Here is a 23,274-nt window from a genome sequence, read left to right as displayed (position 1 = left end):
AAAAGGCAAAAACCCAATCGAGCAACTTTAAAAGAGGAGCAGCATAGGACAAGGATGCCCCTAAGCAAAATTTATCAAAACACTGTCGAGATGGTGAAGGCCCCTGTGGGGGGGGGGGGGGGGGGGGGGGGGGGAGGATAAAATTTGCTTTGCCGTGTCGCTGTGGCAAATAAAAAGTAAGATGCGATCAACACGACATGTGTTGTATGCTAAAACGTCTGACAAAGTAGATGGCAAACGTAAACAGTTAAAAAATGGGAACTGGATCAGATACTGGTGCCCGTCAATGGTCGAGAGCAGTAGGCACAGAGTGGGGCAAGGTCACCACTTAATAAAATGCAGTGACTAAAAGGACAGTGTCCTATAGCAGCTGGGACTCCTTACATCCTCAAGCTACGAGGGCCGATGAAAGTCGACCGAGCTGTTGGGAGAGGTTTAATGTCCCAGAGGTTTGTTTCCCTGGAGAGAAAACCATTGTGTACTCCAAAGTGATAGTACTTGTTAACAGACAGCAATACGACGATTGTCAAAGGGAACAGAGTGACTAGAGGGCCGAGGGAGGAGAGCTGCAGTCTTTGCAGCAGCAGCATCAGCAGCCTCATTACCTGGCACGCCAAAATGAACACCACACTGGCTCCCCCCACAGTAAGCAAGTGGAGGCATTCTTGGATCAGTTGTACTAAAGCATGGACCGAGTACAGGTCATGAAAGACCTGAGATTATACAATTTGGAAGCCCATGTTGCTGGATATACTGGGTGGCCTGACAAAGGGCACAGCACTCTGAGGTAAACACTGTGCACTGGCCGAGAAGTCAATATTGAAAAGGATCAGCCCCAAGTACAAAGGCACACCTGACACTGCGGTCAGTCTTAGACAGTCCCCAAACCACGTGGGAAGTGCGAGAAACTCGCTGCAATACACTGGGCCAGGAGTAGTGCTCTTAGGAAGTGAAAGGAATCCGAAAAGAACACCTACCTCGGCACGAAGCCAGAGCAGTGGAATGTGGCAAGGAGCACGAAGCATAGCTGTCGAAGAAGCAAACAAAAGCAAACTCCGAGAGGCAATGTAGAAGCAGCCCACAGCCCATACTGGTGATGAAGGAAATTGTCAAAAACGACAGCATAGGATGGGGCGCCAGACATAGAAGACAGACAACTCGTGTAACGATTGAGGATAACATCCTGCTGGTAGGACAACAGTAATTCAGCAGCCTCAGCATAAAGACTCTTAACAGAACTAACACAGAAGGCACCAGTGGCTACACATATCCCAAAATTATGGATGGTGTTAAGATGATTAAAGATAGACAGAAGTGCAGATGAATATATGATATATCCATAATTCAGTTTTGAATGGACAAGGGACCAATATAAATGGAGAAGGATGGTCCAGTCCCCTCCCCACGAGATACCGCATAAAACATGCAGAACATTGAGGGAGCGAGTACGACGAACTGCCAGGTAAGAGACAAGGGAAGACCACCACAGTTTCCCATCAAACACGATTCCCAAGAATTTCACTGGGTCAACGAATGGAAAATGCAATGGGCCGAGACGTAGGGATGGGGGAAGAAACTCCCAGTGCCACCAGAAGTTCATGCACACATTCTTGTCAGGGGAAAAGCAGAAGCCACTGTTGTTGCTCCACGAGTAAAGATGATCACAACATTGCTGAAGACACCACTAAAGTAGACAGATTTGATGAGAGCTGCAATAGATCACAAAGTCATCAACAAAAAGAGAGCTTGAGATACCTGGTGAGAGACGTTCCATAATAGGGTTAATGGCTACGGCATCGACAACACTGAGCACAAGACTCTGAGGCACCCCATCTTTTGAATAAAAGTGTCCAACACAGCTGAGCCCACATGTACCTTAAAAACACAGTCTTTTAAAAATTTCTGGATAAAAAGGGGCAGGCGACCCCAGAAGCGCCACTCACACACGATATGAAGGATAGCCGTCCTCCAGTAAGTGTCATACGCCTTCTCCAAATCAAAAAACATGGCCACAGTTTGGCAGTCCCACAAAAAGTTGATCATTATATGAGTCGACAAGGTGGTGAGATGACCAGCTGTAGATTGGTGCCCATGGAATCCACATTGGGCATTCGTAAGGAGATTCCAAGATTTGAGCCACCACACCAGTCGACCATTAATCGTACATTCTGTCACCTTGCAGATGCTATTGGTGAGGGAGATTTGGTGCTAGCCGGAAGAAAGGTGTTTGTCCTTATGAGACTTAGATATGGGAATGACAATAGCCTCATGCAATTAACTGAGAAATGTGCCATCTGTCCAAATGTTGTTATATGTAAGGAAGAGAAAGTGTAGGCCTCCAGGAGGTTAGTGTTGCAACATAAGAATACGAATGCTGTTCAGTCCTGGAGCGGATGACCGGTACTAATAGTGTGCACGTTAGAGCAGTATCGTAGCATTCACGATTCTGGGAGGAGAAAGATATCGTCCTTGCCTTTGCCACACATTTCAGAGGGAGGAAGGCAGGATGGTAGTGGGTGAAAATCAAAATGTCTGCAAAATATTGACCCAAGATATTGTAGATATCAAGGAGGTCAAGCCAAATATCTTTCTTGGTATCCCTGAAAATGCGGCAACACTGCACACGTAGCTGTCTATAATGGATACAGTTCATCATTGTGAGATGGCGTTAAAAAATGTGGAGAGCTCGTCTCCGTGCCCAGATTGCATCACGACATGCCTCCATCCACCAGGGGGTGGGGGCACGTCACGGCGAGGAGGGAGTGTGAGGTATGGTACATTCTGTGGCAGTAAGGATAGCAACTGTAAGATATTCTACCCAGTTATCACTAAGGGGAAATGGTGTTCATCGAAAGTGGTCAGTGAGGAATAGAGCGGCCAGTAAGCTGTGGAAAGCTGCAGTTGGTTGGACACACAGATGGGATAGGTGTTAGCAAACAGATGACACAGGAGAAATGATCACTCGAGTGTGTGTCAGAGAGAACGGACCACTCGAGACAACGAGCAAGAGGAGCAGTACAGATCGAAAGGTCCAAGATGGAAAAGGAGTGTGTGGAATCTGAATGAACTGTTCAAAAGAATGAAATTGAGCTGGTTGAAGATATCTACTAGGAGAGAGCCTCACAGACAGGGGTGTGGAGAGCCCCGAAGAAGTTGGTGGGCATTGAAGTCACTGAGCAGCAAAAAGGGAGGAGGAAATTGGGCAATAAATTGCAAAATGTCTGCCCTGGTGACAGCAGAAGATGAGAGTGAATACACATTGCAAAGAGGGAAGGTGAAACCAGGAAGGGAAAGATGGACAGCAACAGCTTGAAGTTGGGTGTGCAAGGTAATGATGCAACTATAGACATTGTCTAAAATGAACTACATGACTCATCCGTGAGCCACAGTCCCAGCCTCAGGGGGCAGGTCAACACAGACTGAAGTGGAGTGGCAGGAGATAAAAGCAATTGTGAGGACATAATTTTGTTTTCTGGAGTCAGAAAAGAACTGGACTGTATTATCACAAGAGGAGCTGATATTCAGCCTTATTGGGTGCCGCAAATGTTCCACTGGACAAAACCATATCTGATGATAAACAGGAGATGGGGCCAATAAAGGGGCAGTCACCACGGTGGCTGCTAAGTGCCAGAATTCGAACATGCGCAATGACCAGATACAGTGGCTGAAGAATCCTGATCCATTAGACAGACAGAGGTGTCAGTATTCACCTTCAGTTGTCCAGCAGACTGGCTGTTGGCAGTGCATCCCAATGAAATGGAGCTTGGCCAGGTGAGGGTATTGCGTGGGGACACCATTGAAGAAGGACGACGAGGTGGAGAGAGGGAAGATCATTTGCCTTTGTTTGACTGATTAGAATCTTGGCATTCGTTAGGTGCAGACCCAGATGTTGACTGGCTAGATGTGCACAGAAAGTCATCGCAGGAATAGTCTGTTTTGGATTTCCGTGCATTTCTTTGCGATGCACACGATTTCGTTGGCACAGGTGAAGGTCCATTGGTATGATGCCCCCATAGCAGGCGAAGACGTGTGACCTTGGAGCTGGACAATTTCACAACCACAGCACTAAACTGGAAGTCTCAAGTACGCGTATCCATGGCCTTCATAGGTCGGGGTGTAGCGAAAACTGTACTATAACTGCCAGAGAGTGCTGTACAAGGTTTGTGGCTAGCTTACATTTTCCGAGACGTGTGAGTAGGAACCTTTTCCTTCACCTGAATCTCCTTAACAGCTCTCTCATTGAGGTATATTGGACAGTCACTGGAGGAAGCAGCATGATTATCCTTGCAGTTGATACAGTGAAGGGAAGCAGTTGGACACACCCTCACAAGCGTCCCTGCCACAGGTGACGCATTTGGGTGCATTTTAACAAGATTCACAGGTGTGGCTGTAGTGCTGATATTTATAGCAATGCCTGGGATCCAAGATACATGGTCTGACAGCAATAGCTTCATAGTCAATATCAGCCATTACAGAGATTGAAAAAGTGACACTTGAAGCTCCTGGCAAGACTGACTGGACTACTTGCATATTCTTAGACTTGTCCAAGGCTTTTCAGAGTGCTGACCATAAAATACTATTTAACAAACTAAAAACACTAGGGTTAAGAGTGACAGTAAATGAAGGGTTTGAGCCTTAGCTGGTAAATAGTGTGCAAATGGTAGAGATAGTTCACATACATACTGATATTACATTTTCAGCACAACAACTTTTATACAAGAAATGTATAATCAGAGTAGTGTACTGGGTCTAATTCTGTTCTTGTGTATCTATCAGTGACTTTTCAGACAGAATAAGACACAGAGAAAAAGTTCTCTTTACTGATCACAGTAATATCACAGTCACTGATAAAACACAAGTACTCCTATTAGTCAGAGCATATGAAATCCTCAAGGATGTTTAAAGAGGGCTGTCACATAAAGCATAAATGATTAAATTTATAGTATGTGCAACAAGCACAAAATTTTTAGGGATTAATCTTGACTGTCAATTAACGTGGAATGAACACACAAAAAGATATGGCAAAAAATAATGTTTTGCTGTTAAGAGTTCCATTATCACTAAGAGCAATTGTCTTGGACATAATATTCTTATGTACACTCAATTCTTAGCTGTGGGATCCTTTTCTGGGTATCGAAGCCAAAAACACAGACACAATTTTGAAACTGAAGACAAGTGCCGTACAAATAATAGTTGAAAATAGTAGTTGGGCTCATGATAAAAAATAAATAAACTAGGTATCCTTACTGCATCAATCTGTTGTGCATAGTTGGGAAATATTACAAAGTATTTAACTTATAGTTGCATACATAATCATGGGCAACTCAACCACTTGAGCAAAGAAAGAGATTTATATGTTCAGCAAATTAGATAAAGAAGCAGTATGGCCCAAGTTTAAAAGAACAGACAACCATGTGCTATATGTACTTAGTAAAATAGTTCACAATGGGAACGGGCCTCCACAGCAGTAGTCAGGCTCAGCACAGGAAAGTGAGGAGAGGTGGACAATGCTGTGTGTGTGTGTGTGTGTGTGTGTGTGTGTGTGTGTGAGAGAGAGAGAGAGAGAGAGAGAGAGAGAGAGAGAGAGAGAGAGGGAGAGAGAGAGATACTGCGCCCTCCCCACCGCAGACACCTGAGGATGGACTTGTGCAATCACTCGGTCAACTTCTAAATGCTCCTGCCTGCCACTCAGTGCTGCCTCTATGTGGTGAGCAGCAGCCAACTCTGTTTCACAATTGTTATGCATACAAATTAATTTAAGTACAGTATCTCACATATAAAATAATAAACTGCATTTTCTGTTGTTACTCTTTCCCTGGTGCCAAACTGCAAACATCACAACAAACTGCGTGTATTCATCCAACATGATGAATTCAAACTATATTGTAGGAGAAATTTCAGGGATGTGGAATGAATCACAGCATGTACTAATAAACTGAGGCAGCTGCACAGGTTAAGTGTGGCCAACAGCAGCTCCCGTAATCCTCGTGGCCTCAATTTCCACCAACCCGCAACTCCAGGACCGTAAACTTCCCTCACCCTGCACCTTCTTACTCTTCCCCACACACTCCGCTTCCTCTATTCTGTCACTCGCTCCTAATGCATTCCTCCAAGTCGTCAGCAGCGAGCACTACAAGAAAACACTGGTGTTGGGTACAGTGTGTCGCACTGCTGTCTTGTAAACCTGCTGTCGGCCAGACTTTCCTGATCCTCCCTCCCCTTCCCCCTTCTCCTCTCACCCTCTCCACGACACACCCCCTTACCGCAGTCTACTCATACAACCGCAAAGAGGTTGTGAATTTCTTGCACAGTACAAAGAATTCAAAACAAGAAGTCAAGTCAACATGGAAATTATATGTCTTAACTGTCCATTGCAGTGGATTGGTGAGAACACAGCTGTTTTATAAATAACAATAAATAAAACAGCCTCAACCTACAATGACAGTTTTATAATTTTTTATTCCATAATCAATTTCATGACTGGGATCTGGAATTCTCAATTAGTTACATGTGTTCATTTATTTATTTACTCATTTTGATCTGGCATTACACAGTGTGTTACAGATGTCCGATCCCACCCGTCGGCTTTGACCCGTGACGTAAGGCTGTTGTGTGTGACGTCACGACGGCACGGAATTTAGTTTGTGAGAGTGGCGTTTTGATGCGATCGGTGGTGCTCTCTGGTGGTGTGTTAGGTGATGTTTTTGGTTTAGTTTGCGAGTGTGGCAATTTTGGTAAATTGCTTTTTTATGTCTTCGGTAGTTTTCAGTTGTCGGCTATGATGGGGGACAGTGCGTTGTCTCTAACGAAATTTCTTGAACTATTCGAATTTTTGGATGAAGTCATTAAGTGTTCAGTATGTGGTGAAGAAATGAGGCTTACTTAAAGTTTCGGCGTCTCGGACCAGGGACGGCTGTATGTGGAGATGTCATAAGGATAACAGGTCAAGGGAAGTGTTCGATCCCAATGTGTGGCTGTGAATGTTGGTATTGGTATCGGGAGATGTTTTTGAGCTATATAGGTCAAGGGAAGTGTTAGGTCCTAATTTATGGGATTGGGAGCTGCTGTTGAGCTATATAGGTCAAGGGAAGTGTCCAATTCCAGATGATATTGTGTCTAGTGGTATTTGGGGAGTTTTGTGATGTCGGGTTTTTTTTCTGTCTTTTGCATGGTTTTGTATGGGGGTGGGTGTCTAAATTTGTTTATATTTAGGTTGTCCACACCCAAAAACCCCCTATTTCCTGTACTTGTCCCGTTAGTGTCATTAGGCTTTTTGTGGAATGTGTGTGTGTGTGTGTGTGTGTGTGTGTGTGTGTGTGTGTGTGTGTGTGTGTGTGTGTGTGCGCGCGTTTTTCGATGTATTTTTGTCGTCATAATGTGTACGTAACGACTTTATATGCACCATATTGGAATTGTGGTTTATGGTCGTTTCCGCCACATTTGTGACGTCATCGGTCAAAGCAGACGGGCGGGATCGGACACTTCCATATTTCCATATGGGGGCTATTCACAGATCAACCCCGACTGGCTACTAAGAATAAACAAGTGCTTGTAACTTCATGGCACTTGTGCAGTTGTTAAAGGAGACTTTGAAAGTAATGATGCATCAGTCAGCTCTCTTTCCATTTGTCAGCGAGTAGTCAGAGCAGCAACTGACTGAAATGGACGCATCACGTCACGCACTCCCTGTGCGCACTGAGATTCGACATCGATTGTGTCCTTTATGTGGGTGGGATGCGGTTAGGTGTGATGGTGCTGTGAACGAGTGGTGCAGAAAATTTGAGGCAGGTAACATTTATGTACACAATGAAAGTGACTGAGAAAGAATTTCAGATGTGGCTGATAAACTTGTGCAAGATGTTGATGAAACTGTCTATCTCAGACACCAGTTCGCAATTTTCGAACTTTCTGGACACGTTCTCAGATATCGAGGACAAGCCTCTTCGGCGTTCTCATGTGGAAGTTAGGTTATCATAAATTTTGTGTATAGTAGCCCCCAAACTGTCTAATCAATTTTCACAAAACTGAAAGAAGGGGTTCGGCCTCGAGACACTTCAGCAATGCCATCAAGAGGGAAAGCAATTTCTGAGCAAAATATGGCAAGGGTGTACTATATGACCTATGAAACTAAGGAACAGTCCAAATAGTGGATGAACACTCACTCTCCCAATAAACTGTAAAAATATTCGTACAGACACCATCAAACTGCAAAATTGTGCTTAATTTTTTAGGGGGCGTAAAGGATTTTTAACAACATATTTCACGAGGGTAATGTGTGAGAATACTGTGATATCATATTTTTTTTGTGAGACACTTATGAAACTTCAAAGGGGAATCCAAAACAAATGGTGCACAGTGATTACTGAAGGAGTCATTCTCCTTTATGACAACGGGTGACTCAATTCTGTGACTTGAATGAACGAAAAACTAAGATTCTTTGGTTCGCAATTAATCATAACCAGCATGGCACTATTCCAGGTATTCTTTTACAAAGTAAAAACAGTGACACAGCAAATAAGATTTCATGGTTTTCCAAAATTTGTGTTGTCTTCAATACGCTCTATATTCTGACACAATGTTTGTGAATTTCAATGTTTTTCCTTATTCTGTATTCAACTGTCACTATGTTCTTTTTAAAGACTTTTACAGCTACAAGAAGGCAGTGTTGGGATCTTCAGCTTCTGAAAACAGGTTTCCAAACATTGCTAGTTTTGCTTCAATCAGTGACACTCATGATTCTATTCTGAATCCTAAAAGTGCCAAAGGCAGTTGGAAGATTACCTCAGAATATCACACTAATCATAGGTGAGGATATCTATAAACATAATACACACATTTTACTGTTTTCTGACCAGAATATGCTTGCAACATTATCAGGATAAAGTGTCCGTATTCATTTCAGAATTTACCTAATCAACATATCTGATCCATCTGAGATTATCATGTTACCACAGGCCCAGATATTTGAATTTAATGCTAGTTTCTATTGGTTGTTTGTTTAGTGTGGTGTGGAAGTTCACGGAAACAGTCTTTCAATATAGTGCTAATAGTTAGCCTACCGTTTATAGCACAGTGCCAAATTGTTCAAATTAACCAAATTCATAGCTTTCTGTGCTTCTGCTGTACTGTCCCCTTTGAGGGTTACAGTTGTGTCACTTGCTAATATAACGGTTCTGTGAGCATCTGTATTCAGGCTGAAGTAGTCAGTGTGCAGGAAGAACAACAGAGATCCCATTACTTAGTCCTGAAGCACAGCTTGTTTGACAGTTTCACTTCCAAGTAGAATTTCTTCTGAACTGATCTGCTTCTCTGCATACATCATACCAACTTTCTGTATGAGACTGGCTAGGAATAATGCAATCCACCTGTTTACAAGTCCTCTGATACAAATTTCTTCAATTTGTATAGGCAATATTTTATGATTCACTGTGTCAGAAGCCTCTGGCAGATGTAGAAATATGTATTTTGTATGTTACCTTGTACACAGAAGATCTAATATCATATTAATGCAGTCATACTTAAAACGTTTCTGAGGATTTGTGTGCAAAAACCCATTCTGATATATATACTCAGTTAGTCTTCCTTTGTCAATGGACTGGATTTTAACTTCTAATCCAGTTCAAATCTAAGGACTGTCACACCCAGTGTTATGATAGATTTATTGTTTTAATTCCCTAACCAGGTTCCAAACTGTTTTCCCTGTATTCCCCAAAGGTTTTATTATGTTAATTACACACTGGATGATCTACATTAGCCTACTTATGATACAGAATTTTAGCTCTTGATGACTAACAGTTTGTGCTATAAGTTACACACAGGTTTCTCTTGCTAACAAAATATACTTCACTTCAACATGCTTCCACTCCATAGTCCCTATTGCTGTATTCAGTAGCACCTTCTTTTATTTATGGGTAAGCCAGGACTCAAAGTGTTCAAGCAATACAGCTAAAGAAGATTTAAACCACTCATCAACAATTTTATAAACCTCTACACAATGCATTACCCACAAGATATCATGATCAAGTCACTGTCTACACTTCTGAGTCACTATGCTTCTTTGGTGGTCTGATTTTGACAGCTCACCGTGTTGCATTGTGACATTAAAAAAAAAGATTAAAAAAAGTCTGAATGACATGGTCCATTGACTACTACACTTTAATTGCTAAAGATATAAGGCTTTAAGAACAAGATAAGCCTACCAGTAATTGTAATGCTACCTCATTCAGTCCCGACTGAGGAATTTGCTAACCGATTAGCACTACTGGAAAGAAAATGTAATATCAAAGGCAGCATGATTCTCTTCATAGCTTTATTTCCAGAGGGGAAATTTCCTTTTAGATTTTTGTGGACAATCCTTACCTACATAACATTTCAAAGCGTTCTTTATCTCGTTCTTTTTTCCATACAAACAAAAACCTGGATGCATTCTGATACACTTGTACTGATGGCCGCAGTTCTGCGCATCCCTCTGGAGGCAACAGCACGTCAAAGTCATCCCTAGAGCAAAATGCACATCAGTTTTCATCTATAGGCAGCATGTATATCGCATAAAAGACATCTATAGTCATATATTGGAACGATTATAGCAACGTAACATTTCTACTCTAACTCCGGATATCTAACTATATGAATACTATCGCAACATAGTTATCATGTGCACTTACAGAATTTTTTTCGTAAATCGTATTCTTGTAAGCCATCCTCTCACGTGCGACTGCAATAGAATAGCAGCAGCTTCCCTTTTCTTTTCTTGTGCTCGTTCTTCACGAGCCGCTTTCGTTTGTTCCAAAAAACTACATTTAGAAGATTCGCTTTTATTAAACATTGTCAGTGATCCTGATTATCAGGTTTAGGTTCGCGCTCAAATTAGTTCTTGTCATAAGTCACGGCAAAAACTCTTTCAAAATAACGCATTCTTCTCAAACTCACGTATCACTAAAAGACATCCCAAGAAATTATCATCGACATTTCGTGAGCCTTCGAATTCCGCATCTACTACTGACAGTCATCATACTAATACGAAATTAGCAAACATTCACAAATTTAATTGCAAAACATTTGACACAACACACTAGCCCTACGAGGCAAAACAAACATTGCTTTAGTACAACACACTACTTAGTAAAACATCTTTGAATTAAACTCCTTGTGACCAAAGAATGTTGGAACAGCCATCCATCAGCAAAATGATACACCAAAATTTCCTTGTGGACTATCCACAGACTTTTTATACATATTTGCATAAAATAAGGCTATTACAACACTCAGTAAATTTATCTCATTGAAAAACAGGGATTCAACCGCGAAAATTGTTAATAGCTACAATCAATATTTTTTGATTAATAAAATTTTTGAATCAGAGTATGAGATGGAATCTGCAGTCTGGATCACCATTTTGACACATGAAAATTACAGTAGCGTAGTTTACATTTTTTTCATCACGCTCTGTTGTTATCTGTTCACTGGTCATACAAAGGTCGTCAACAGTTGGTAGTACTTAGGAGATGTATATCGATTCAATGATTGTAAATCCAGATGGACATAGGTAAATCTTGCTGGTGATCCTGTGAAATTCCCAATTTCCGCATGAATGTGTCATCCTACTGTCCAGCGCTGACATTGTAGGCATGCGCGAGTCCATTCTCTGGTGTCCTTTTTAACTGATGGCCAGACGAAACATGCTGACCGAACCGAAGCACATTCCCTACCGGAGGGGACATAGGCCAGACGTGTTAGACATGGCCCTCATCAAGGGCACAACAACGACACTCAACGTTGCCGTTGAAAACGATCTGCCCTCAAATCACCAACCCGTTATAATGTACATTGAAGAAACACTGCAGCACATGGAACAACGCAGGATGTCAGACTACAGGCGCGCGAATTGGACGCAGTTCAAGGAAACGCTTGACAGTCGCATCCCACCCACCCACGCGATTAACGAGACATCTCAAATTGATGAGGCAGTTGAAACCCTCACCAGCGCCGTCCAAGACGCAATAGCCGACACCATACCGATCCGCACACCACAACAACACAGTGCTGCCCTGCCCCAGGAGATCCTGGGCCTTATCTCGATGAGGAACCGCCTCAGGAGACATTGGCAGCATACCAGGTGCCAGCACTTCAAACAGCACATGAACAGGCTCCAGGGTGTAATCCATGAAAAAACACAAACATTTAAGACACTACAGTGGGACCAGAAACTCGAAGGGCTGGACACCATGCGAACCGGTGTGTGGCAGCTGACTCGACACTTCACCAGGGAGAAACTGTACACCCCCACATTACAAGGGCCCGACTGACCAGCATATTCTGTGGAAGAAAAAGCGGAACTGATGGCCCTCACACTCGCAGTGTCATTCACACCGAACCTGGATCCCGAGGACCCAGCGTTCACACTTGCTACGGACCAGGAGGTCACACGCATCCTGGCCCAACCAGCGCGCAACATCATCCGACAAGCTAGTACAGCTGAAGTCAAATGGGCCATCATACATACCACCGCTAGGAAGGCCCCTGGTCACGATGGAATTCAAATCCGTGTCCTCCAGTAGTTCACGGACAAAGCTGTAGACTACCTAACACACATCACGAATACCATTCTCAAGCACCAACACTTCTCCACCTTTTGGAAGACGGCCAAGGTCCTGATGTTCAGGAAGCCGGGGAAAGACCACTCCCTCCCACAAAATTACCAACCCATCAGTCTGCTGAGCGCACTCAGCAAGATCATTGAGAAGGTACTACTAAAACGACTCACCAGGCACTGTATCACAAACGACACCCTGAGACTGGAGCAATTCGGTTTCAGGAATCACCACTCAACAACACAACAACTCCTCCGCGTCGTTGAATACATAACACACGGATACAACACAAACAAAGCGACTGGGGCGGTGTTCCTGGACATCGAAAAGGCTTTCGATCGTCTATGGCACAACGGCCTAATACGCAAACTCAGCGACGCAGGGTTCCCCGAAGGGCTCGTACGTCTCATACACTAATATCTCATGGACAGGAGTTTCAACACTGACGTGCAGGGCAAACAATCGACACGACATGGTATCCAGGCAGTAGTACCCCAAGGAAGCATCCTAGGGCCCTTACTGTTTAACATCTACATTAACGACCTCCCAGTTACACACAACACGACGGTGGCAATCTACGCGGATGACACTGCCATCCTTGCACAAGATTGGAAGCCGTCTAACATTAATTCATGACTACAGACTACACTCAGAATGGTGGAGCCTTGGCTGGTGAAATGGCGTAAACGTCGACAAGTGCGAGGCCGCTCTGTTCACAAGATGACCGAAGCAACTGTGCAAACATCAGCACTGCAACCCAATAACACTACACACACGCCCAATGATCCCTTTGCCTTCCATGCTACCTTCACAGAACAGCACATATCAGTACGCAGCATTGTATCAATGCGTATTCTCGTGTGACTCCAGTCACAAAAAAATTCAAATCACACACTATGTGATCAGAAGTATCCAGACACCTGACTAAACATGACTTACAATTTCATGGTGCCCTCCATGGGCAATTCTGGAATACAATATGGTGTTGGCCCACCCTTAACCTTGATGGCAGCTTCCATTCTAGCAGGCATACATACAATCAGGTGAAGGAAGGTTTCTTGGGGAATGGCGGCCCATTCTTCATGGAGTGCTGCACTGAGGAGAGGTATTGATGTCAGTTAGTGAGGTCTGGCACGAAGTTGATGTTCCAAAATATACAAAAGGTGTTGTATAGAATTCAGGTCAGGACTCTGTGAAGGTCAGTCAATACAGGGACGTTATTGTTATGTAACCACTCCACCGCAGGCTGTGCATTATGAACAGGTGCTCGATCATGTTGAAAGGTGCAATCGCCATCCCTGAATTACTCTTCAACTGAGGGAAGCAAGAAGGTGCAAGCCCCCTTCATGAAAAACACGACCACACCATAACGCCCCCACCTCCAGATTTTACTGTTGACACTACATACACAGGCAGATGACGTTCACCGGGCATTCGCCATACCCACACCCTGCCATCAGATCACCACATTGTGTACCGTGACTTGGCAATCCACACAATGTTTTTCCACTGTTCAATTGTCCCACATTCATGCTCCTTACACCAAGCGAGGTGTCATTTGGCATTTACCAGTGTGATGTGTGGCTTCACAGAACGGCACATGTCAGTATGCAGCATTGTATCGAGGTGTGTGCTCGTGTGACTCCAGTTACAAAAAAATTCGAATCACACACTATGTGATCAAAACAAAATATGGTGCCCCACAGCTCACAGCTTTCATGGGACGCAATGTAAAGGAAGACTCATGTTGCCACCCAACTATTGGCTGATACTGAAACAGTGCTCTTCTTCGAATGTGGAATTTGCATGGGACTTGACGGAGTGTGAGGCTGTGCATTTGTTTGTAAATAGATGATGTGTATGTGCAAGTGTGTGTAGAATACCTGGATGAACTGCTTGTAATAGTTTGTGCATGTGTATAACGTTTAAAAGTTAAAATGTATATAAATAAAAGTTTAACATGTAAATAAATAGATATGAATATAATAGAGGGAAATTTGAAATATAGTATTTAAGTGGTCGTTCTTGTACCAGATATTCATATGTCTTCAAAATTACTTTGTAAATAAGCCCTGTGTGTGTGTGTGTGTGTGTGTGTGTGTGTGTGTGTGTGTGTGTGTGTATAAACACACTGAAAAAACTATTGTACATAAGAAAATATCATACAGATAGCAAATGATTACAAATAAAAACTGTTAATAAACAACAAATTATTGTAAATAAGAAGTATGCTGTTTATAACAAATAGCATTGTAAAAAGAAATTCTAAATACATTGCAAAAATAAATAAATTGTTCATAATAAACTATTAGTAAGATCATTATTTCATTGTTATTATTTCCTAATTCTGCATGATAGATTTTTTGTTAACTTGTTTATTACAAATATGATCCTCTCCCCCACGATGCTCAGACCTTGAGTGGAGAGGCCTACACAGTTGAGCTCATTGTAAAGGATAGTAAGAGAGAGGAGTGGGAACTCGAATCTTACTGGTCCATTTGGTTTCCCACCATTTTATTGTGCTCACGTTGGTCCGGAGGTTTCTCACCAACTTTATATATCATGTGACCAGTATAAAGTTAATTAAATATAAGTAGTCCACTTGCCTAAGGTGTGCTGGACGTCCCTCTGGATGACCTCAAATGCAACACAGTACGTGCCACTGATTTGCCAGGTGTAGGGGAGGGGGGGGGGGGGGGGGAGGTCAATTCTTACGAAGTGTAACACATTGTAGGGGCATGACATGAGATGGAATGATCACATAGGCACAGACATGGCCAAAGCTGGTGTTAGACTTCGATTTATTGGTAAAATGCTGGGGAAATGTAATCAATCCATAAATGAGATTGATTACAAATCATTCATGCAATCCATCTTAGAATACTGCTCATGTCTGTGGGACTTGCACCAAGTAGGAATAACAGGCAGTATGCAGAGAAGAGTGCACGAGTGGTCACAGGTTTATTTGATCCATGGGAGAGTGTCACAGATATCCTAAACAAACTAACCTATCAGACTCTTGAAGATGGACACTATCTATTCTGAGAAAATGTACCAAGTTTCAAGGACCAGTTTTAACTGATGACTCTAGGAATATACCACAATCCCCTATGCATCACTCTCATAAGGATATTGAGGACAATGTTAGAATAATTAATGCATATACACAGACATTCAGAAAATCATTCTACCTGCATTTCATACATGAATGGAACGGAAGAAAATCCTATTAACTGTTCCAGTGTAACTTGCCCTCTGCCATGTACTTCACTGCATTTTACAGGTCATAGATGTGGTCTTTGATGTAGAAAAGATTGATATTATTTGAGACAGGTGACAAGAACATGGTTTATTTCCTTTTTATATTAAATTGGAGTTTAACTTTTTAATATATTTTCTGTGTATCTTAAAAGCAGCTGGCCATTTTAATAAGTATGGTTTATAATAAATTCTCTCTCTCTCTCTCTCTCTCTCTCTCTCTCTCTCTCTTTGATGCTGTAAGCCTGTGGATGATGAGGGAGCAAGAGAGGACCTATCACAGTGGTCTAGCACAGTGGTTCAGCACTATGCAGAAGTTATTACCTAAATAATATACAAGAGTATTAATAAATGGTTGTTTTCCAAATGTTTCACTTTATTAACCTTAAAGGAGAAATATGACAGTATACAACAGGAAGGTGCTTGTTACCATATGAAAACATCCATTCTTTATAAGAAATTACTCAAACTCTTTGTCTTTAAATATGTCTGCTTGTGTCTGTATATGTGTGGATGGATATGTGTGTGTGTGCGAGTGTATACCCGTCCTTTTTTCCCCCTAAGGTAAGTCTTTCCGCTCCTGGGATTGGAATGACTCCTTACCCTCTCCCTTAAAACCCACATCCTTTCGTCTTTCCCTCTCCTTCCCTCTTTCCTGATGAGGCAACAGTTTGTTGCGAAAGCTTGAATTTTGTGTGTATGTTTGTGTTTGTTTGTGTGTCTGTCGACCTGCCAGCACTTTCATTTGGTAAGTCACATCATCTTTGTTTTTAGATATAAGAAATTACTCAGTATTTCATGATGTGCAAAAAACTTACAAGGTTTAATCCATTACAACTGTGACAAAGAGAAAACTTTTATTTTAAGTAATTGTAGGCAAACCAATGCAGAATAGAGAAGACAATTAATGTCACTGAGTTTTTTAACTGCACTGATGCGCTTCTTGAACTGGCTACATGTTCTTTTCTCAAAGTCGCAAAACCTACACAAACTGACTACATTTAGTCTAAAATAAAGTGTAAATTTTGTGTTGTGATTTAGAAAGTGCCTGTTAATCAAAATATTTTAACAGTCTTCCCCATCAGGTTTATTAAAAATACTATTAATCCTCCACTTCCTCCTGTTGAGGAGCCGCAAATACAATACCATGTCATCCTTCTGTTCTGGCTATAGTAAAATACTCAAGTAGTTCCAAGTTAAATCCAATTTTGTCAAGCTTCTCTCCATCCTGTTGCCAACAGCCCTTTTGTTTTGTTTTAGATTCAATCTTAGATCATCAAGAAGTAACAGAACTTTAAAGCAACTATACATTAAGCCTAACTGGCAGAAGGAAAGAGAGCTAAGAAGAAGCACTTTTTCTTGGAGGAAGGTCCACATAATACGCTGTGGGAGCAGTGGAGGTCATGACCCAAAGATTAAATGTCCTTTGTCATATTGCTACAACGGATAAAATGTAAAATGTCAACAGGCCATGCGTCGTTCGATGAAATGGCCAATAACTCAGACCGCAAACACACACTAGAACAGAAGTGGTTAAAAAGGAGCATTCAGTCAGAAAATGATGAACCATCAAAGGTTGATGGCAATGATCACAAAGTGGTGAGGGATCACCACTTAAGAAATTGTGATGGCTAAAACGACAGTGTCCAATATGCAACCTAGCTAAAATGACCTCCTCGCCATGAGAGGGCACAGAGGAGGTCAGCCAAGTTGCTGTGAGAGGATTAAATCCCTGGGGTTTGTTCCCATGAAAAGAAGACCAATGGTGATGCAAAAAACCTGCCGATGGAGCTACTTGGAGATAATCCGATGGGGCGGAAGAGCTAGCGGACTGAGGTAGGGCAACTGCAACTGCAACTTTGGCAGCAACATCAGGAGCTTCTTTTCCCATCATACCAACGTGATCAGGAACCCACATGAACATCACAGTGGCTCTCTCAAAAGCAACCACATGGTAGCTTTCTTGGACCTGTTGTACTGGGGGAGGGAGGCTGTACAGCATGCAGAAGTTCTGAAGGCACTGAGAGAATCTGAGCACATGAAACAATTAAAGAGCCTGTGTCGCCAGATGTACTGGGTGGCCAGATAGAGGGTGCAGAGCTCTGCTGCCAATATTGAGAAGAGTTCTGGAAGCCAATACCAAAAATGGTTGTGCCAGTGGTGAAGGCACACCTGACATCACAGTCTGTCTTAGAGCCACCAGTGTACACGAAGGTGCTATCACTAAGTTGTGTCAGAAGATTAAGAAACTTACTGTGATGCACCAAATCTGGAGTAGTGTAGTAGTGGCCTTAGAAAGTGAATGAATTCCAAGATGAGCACAGGCCACTGCACATAACCAATGTGGGTAATGGTTCACATGTACTGGGAACATAGCAGGTATCGTGAATTTAAACTGCCAGTGTAGGAGCCGAAAGTAAACTCCAGGAGGTAACAGAGAAGAGGGACATGCACCACGCTGGTGGTCAAGGGAGTCATAAAAAATGGAGGTGCAGGATGGGTGGCCAGGCATGGTAGTCAAACAGCATATGTGTCTGCTGATGAGAAAGTTATGTTGGTATGATAGCAATAGTTTGGCTGCTTCTGCATTGAGACTCTCAAGGGGCTAGTATAAAAGGTGCCAGTGGCCAAACCAATTCTACAATGGTGAGTTGTATTAAGACAGTGTAAGATGGATGGAGGTGCAGAGGTATAAACAAAACTCCCATAGACTAGTTTTGAATGGACAAGGTCTCAGTACAAATGGAGTAGGGTAGTCTGATCTGCTCCCTAGGAAGTACCGCTTAGAGCACGTGGGATCTTGAGAGACCAGGTACAGTGTGCTGCCATGTAAGACACATGGGAGGACCAAGGAAATTTTCTGTCAAGCACGAGCCCCAGGAAGTTCATAGTTTCAGTGAATTGAAGGGCAACAGGCCTGAGATGTAATGACAGTGGAAAAATCGAATTGCTCCGTCAGAAATTCATACGATCGGTTTTCAGTGGAAAAGTGAAAGCCATTGCCAAAGCTCCACAAGCAAAGACAATTGAGACATCGCTGAAGATGCCACTCGAGGACACGAGTCCAGAGAGAACTGCAATAGATCGTGAAGTGGTTGACGAAATGGGAGCCAGTGATGTCTTGCGGGAGACAGGTTAATTTCTATAGCGAAGAGCACGACGCTCAGGACAGAGCCTCGAGGCCCGCACCCCATTCTGCTGGATACAGGTGTCTAATAAGGTACACCCCACATATACCTCGAAAACTCTGTCTTTTAAAAATTTCTGAAGGGAACAGGCCTTGCGGTCTCAGAAGCCCTACATTTATAGAATGTGGAGGATACTAGTTCTCCAGCAGATGTCATATGCCTTCTCAAAATTATAAAACATGACCACAGTCTACTATTTTCTCAGAAAACTGCTCATGACACGAGTTGAAAAAGTGACGAGACGGTCAACTGAAGAACGGCGTGCTCAGAATCCACATTGTGCAGTGGTTGGTAGACTGCAAGACTCGGGCCACCGTACCTGCTGGCCAATCTTGCAAGGAAGGACAATGCGGACTGCTACAGCTTGCTGCCAAGTGTTCAGTAAAATGATTTGGCTATGAATGTCATCCCAGATGAGCAGTATGACTCCCCCATGAGATGGGATGCCGACCTCGGAGGCAGGGAGAAGGGAGGGGGGGGGGGGGGGGGGGGAGGAGGTCAAAGTAGTCTGGAAGGAAATGTGAGAGGTCAAAGCATTTGTGAGGATGCAGTTTTGTTTCTTGGAGGTAGGAAACAAGTGGACACTGCAATTCCAAGAGTACCCATAATTCCTCCTTGTTGGCTCTAATGCCATGAATGTTCCACTGGAGAAGAGTCATAATGGGGAATGGGGAGGACGGAACAAACAAAGGGTAGTCACCTTGGCGACTGCCAAGTAGCAGCTGTTGAAGACTCATTGTACAGGGGACAGAAACTGGAAGACGCCATTTCATGAGATCTACAGATGTGTTGGCATTCTCACTGAGCCGGCCTGCTGGTTCCAGGGCAGAAAAATAGTAGGCAGTGCACACCACTGAAATGGATATCAGCCGAGTGAGGGTATCGTGTGGCGACAATGTTGAAGAGGATTTCCAAGTCGGGGAAGGAGAAGACCATTTGTTTGATTTCTTAAACTATTTGTGGTTGGCAGATGAAGGTTGGTTGATACGGGGGAGGGGACCAAACAGCGAGGTTATCAGACCCATTGGAGTAGGGAAGGATGGGGAAGGAAATTGGCCATCCCCTTTCAAAGGAACCATCCCGGCATTTGCCTGAAGCGACTTAGGGAAATTACTGAAAACATAAATCAGGATGGCCAAATGTAGGTTTGAACCATCTTCCTCCTGAATGAGAGACCAGCGTGCTAACCAATGTGCCACCTCGCTCGGTTGGCAGATAGAGAATCAGATGTTTGTTGGCTGGAGGGACATAAAAGTCTTTGTGGGAGCATTCCTTTTGTCCTTTCCAGCCTGTTGGTTGTGTAGCGGGTGATTCCACCACTGGAAGCTAAGATTTAGTGGCTTGTTGCATGGCTGGAGGAAGAGGAGATGGAGACACTACTGTGATAGTGGGAGATTTTGCAACTGCAGTGCTGAATTGGTGGTTGAAAGTCTGTGTGGCCATGTCCTTCATGGAGTAGGCATATCAGGAACAGTACTGTAAGTGCTGAATGGTAAAATGCAGGGCTTTTGACTAGCCAACAACTTGTGAACAACAGGGTAAGGCACTTTTTCCTCCTGGATGGCGTACTCATTGAGGTACATGGACACTCATGGAGCGAGGCAGCGTGGTCGCCTCAATACAGTGGGGAGAAAAGCTGGGCAGTCACCCTTGTGAGCATCCCTACCACATGTTTTTACAGGACATGCGAGTGTGGCTCCATAAACTTTCCCAGTGTAGTAATTAATGACATTCATATCAGATCTCCAGCCAGAACATAACATCATCTTGACACAATATTGCAGCAGTCCACCTGGCCGCTGTCTTCAGGTGAGGGAGTTCATTATCAGATGATGTCCTAAAAAAACTTTGACCTGGTACTGCAGTTCCACCAAGATTCTATGGTTTGCCCAAGGTACACAGGCCAGGAGTTCCTCTTTTGCCTATCATTAGCAATTTGGGTGCTCCTACTTTCAGCTTGCCCAAGTATTTAGCATCCATTCTCGGTCTCCATGCGAGAAAGTGTTAACATCACATATCCAATTCTCTCATTTTTATTCAGTGTTTGAAGGCTTTGTGTCTCAGTCCCATGGATTTGCTCATTAGTTTTGATGTTGTTTCACTTTTTATCAGAGTTCCTCTTGAAGATTCTTTGCAGTTAATCAGTGAAAAATTGGATGAAGAAACAACTAAGCTTTTTAGCCATGTTTTGGTGTCATCATTTTTTTTGTTTAATGACATATACTTTGAACAAACTGATGGGGTGGGTTTGGAGAGCCCATTATCCCCCATAGTCACCAGTTTGTTCATGGAAGATTTTGAGCTCACAGCAATGAAGTTGGCATTCTTGAAACGAACTTCTTTTTTGAGATTTGTTGACGATATGTTTGTGGTATAGCCAAGTGGAAGCGATGCTGTCGATCATTTCCTACATCATTCTAATTGTCTGCATCCCAATATTAAGTTCACAATGGAAGCTGAAAAGGATGGAAAACTTCTGTTTGTAGATGTCTTACAAGGGGAACGCCTCAGACACGGCCAACTGATTCGGCTCAGATTTGGCAGGTCTCTTGTGTACAACCTAAAACAAAGGAATCAGATATTTTTGGTCAACACCCCCGCTTTTTTGAGAAAATCACCCCTAAAGGTTATGACGAGCAACCAACTCAAAAATGGCAGGATCGATACATAATTGTAAATAGAGCATTTTTCATCATTAGGTATGGGGTCCGCAAAACAAGAGAGATATAGAATGCCACCAGTATGCATCGCACCCAAAGTTTGTCACTGAAGACGGTATTCTATGTCATATGACCCCCTTGGGTAACAGAGTGGCAATACCTGAAGAATTACATTAGCTTGTTATAGGACTAGCCAGCCGGTGTGGCCGAGCGGTTCTAGGTGCTTCAGTCTGGAACTACGCGACCGCTACGGTCGCAGGTTCAAATCCCACCTCGGGCCAGATGTGTGTGATTTCCTTAGGTTAGTTGGGGTTAAGTAGTTCTAAGTTCTAGGGTACTGATGACCACAGATGTTAACTCCCATAGTGCTCAGAGCCATTTGAACCATTTGTTATAGCACTATGTCATAACAGTTCATAGGCCTGCTGTAATGGGTGACATTGCACAAATGCTAGAATAGCATCCTGCTAATGGTGGAATTTCTGACAAACAGACATATAGAAATATATCCAAAATTGTTTACCTTGTGCACAGAGACCACCCCTCCCAGGAGCAAAATCCCTTTGCAGACAATAGTGTTCGACATTGTCGGCGCTTTTTCACAAAGCACCCAAAACAATAAGTACACCCTGTCTGTTGTTGATCACGTTTCTTGGTATCTAACTCTACTACCACTCATGGACATGACTGCTGAAATGGTCACTTGCAACTTTGTCAATCACTTGTTTCTCTCATTTGGAAGTCCCAACACTATATCAACTGACCAATGTTCCAACTTCACACCTTCCCTATATGTACAAAGACATAAACTGTTAAGAATCAATAAATGGCATTCAACATCCTTTCATCTGCAGGCTAATGGCCACCTTGAAGTCGTTCATAAGACAGTCATTTGAATGCTGTCTTCTTACATGGAGAAAACTCACACAGACTGGGACAGATATATCACTTATGTCACTGTGGCATATAACAGTCGAACGCACAAATCGACTGGATGTACTCTCTGCAAGGCAGTCCATGGGAGGCCCATAAACTCCCCATTTGGTCCCGATAAATTCACACCTGGAGCAAATACGAGAGAAGTAAAAGAACTGGCCTGCTGTCTTAACTCAGTCTGGAGGCAGGTTACTCTGAGACAGTTGCAGTGTAGTAACAAAGAGGCTACAATTCCGCAGTATAACCCCAGAGATCTTGTGCTGCTCTGAAATCCACAAGGAAAAAGAGAAGAACCAGTAAGTTCACTCTTTAGAATGAGGGCTCTTACCTCATTTTATGGGAACCTCCCCTGTAAAACATGGAGAATCAGTTGTTTGCTCTTACCACGATAGTGTATTTTGACTGCTTAAGCTGCACCACAGCTGAGGGTCCAGCTGTGCCCCTGCCAGCTGTACTGCCCAGCCCTGCTCCAAGCAAAAGTTTTACTGCAAAGAGTGTAAAGAAAAAGAAGAACAAAGTCACTGCCTGGACATCCCCACCACACCTTAAAGAATATGCACCCATGTGCTCTAAGATCTGGGGACTAAGTTGGTTCTGTAAATATAAAAGAAAATACAATGTCAGACTCATAGTCCAGTATAA

At 43.1% G+C, this 23,274-nt stretch overlaps 1 protein-coding gene across 1 annotated transcript in view; it reads right to left on the bottom strand.

The window, feature by feature from the left end:
• The window catches only part of LOC124545912 (ubiquitin-protein ligase E3B), a 273,159-nt gene extending 262,057 nt beyond the window's left edge, over window positions 1-11,102 (bottom strand). Inside the window, exons 1-2 of the mRNA XM_047124876.1 lie at window positions 10,665-11,102; window positions 10,360-10,497 (exon numbers count right to left, since the gene is read on the bottom strand). Coding sequence (XP_046980832.1) covers window positions 10,360-10,497; window positions 10,665-10,825 — 299 coding nt within the window. The 5' untranslated portion in view covers window positions 10,826-11,102. The remainder of the gene's footprint in view (window positions 1-10,359; window positions 10,498-10,664) is intronic.
• Window positions 11,103-23,274: the final 12,172 nt, after the last annotated feature.

Source organism: Schistocerca americana, chromosome 1 (genome assembly GCF_021461395.2).
Source record: "Schistocerca americana isolate TAMUIC-IGC-003095 chromosome 1, iqSchAmer2.1, whole genome shotgun sequence".
NCBI classification, from domain to species: domain Eukaryota; kingdom Metazoa; phylum Arthropoda; class Insecta; order Orthoptera; family Acrididae; genus Schistocerca; species Schistocerca americana.
Note: the sequence above shows the minus strand (reverse complement) of the source record. Positions and strands in the feature narration are given on the sequence as shown.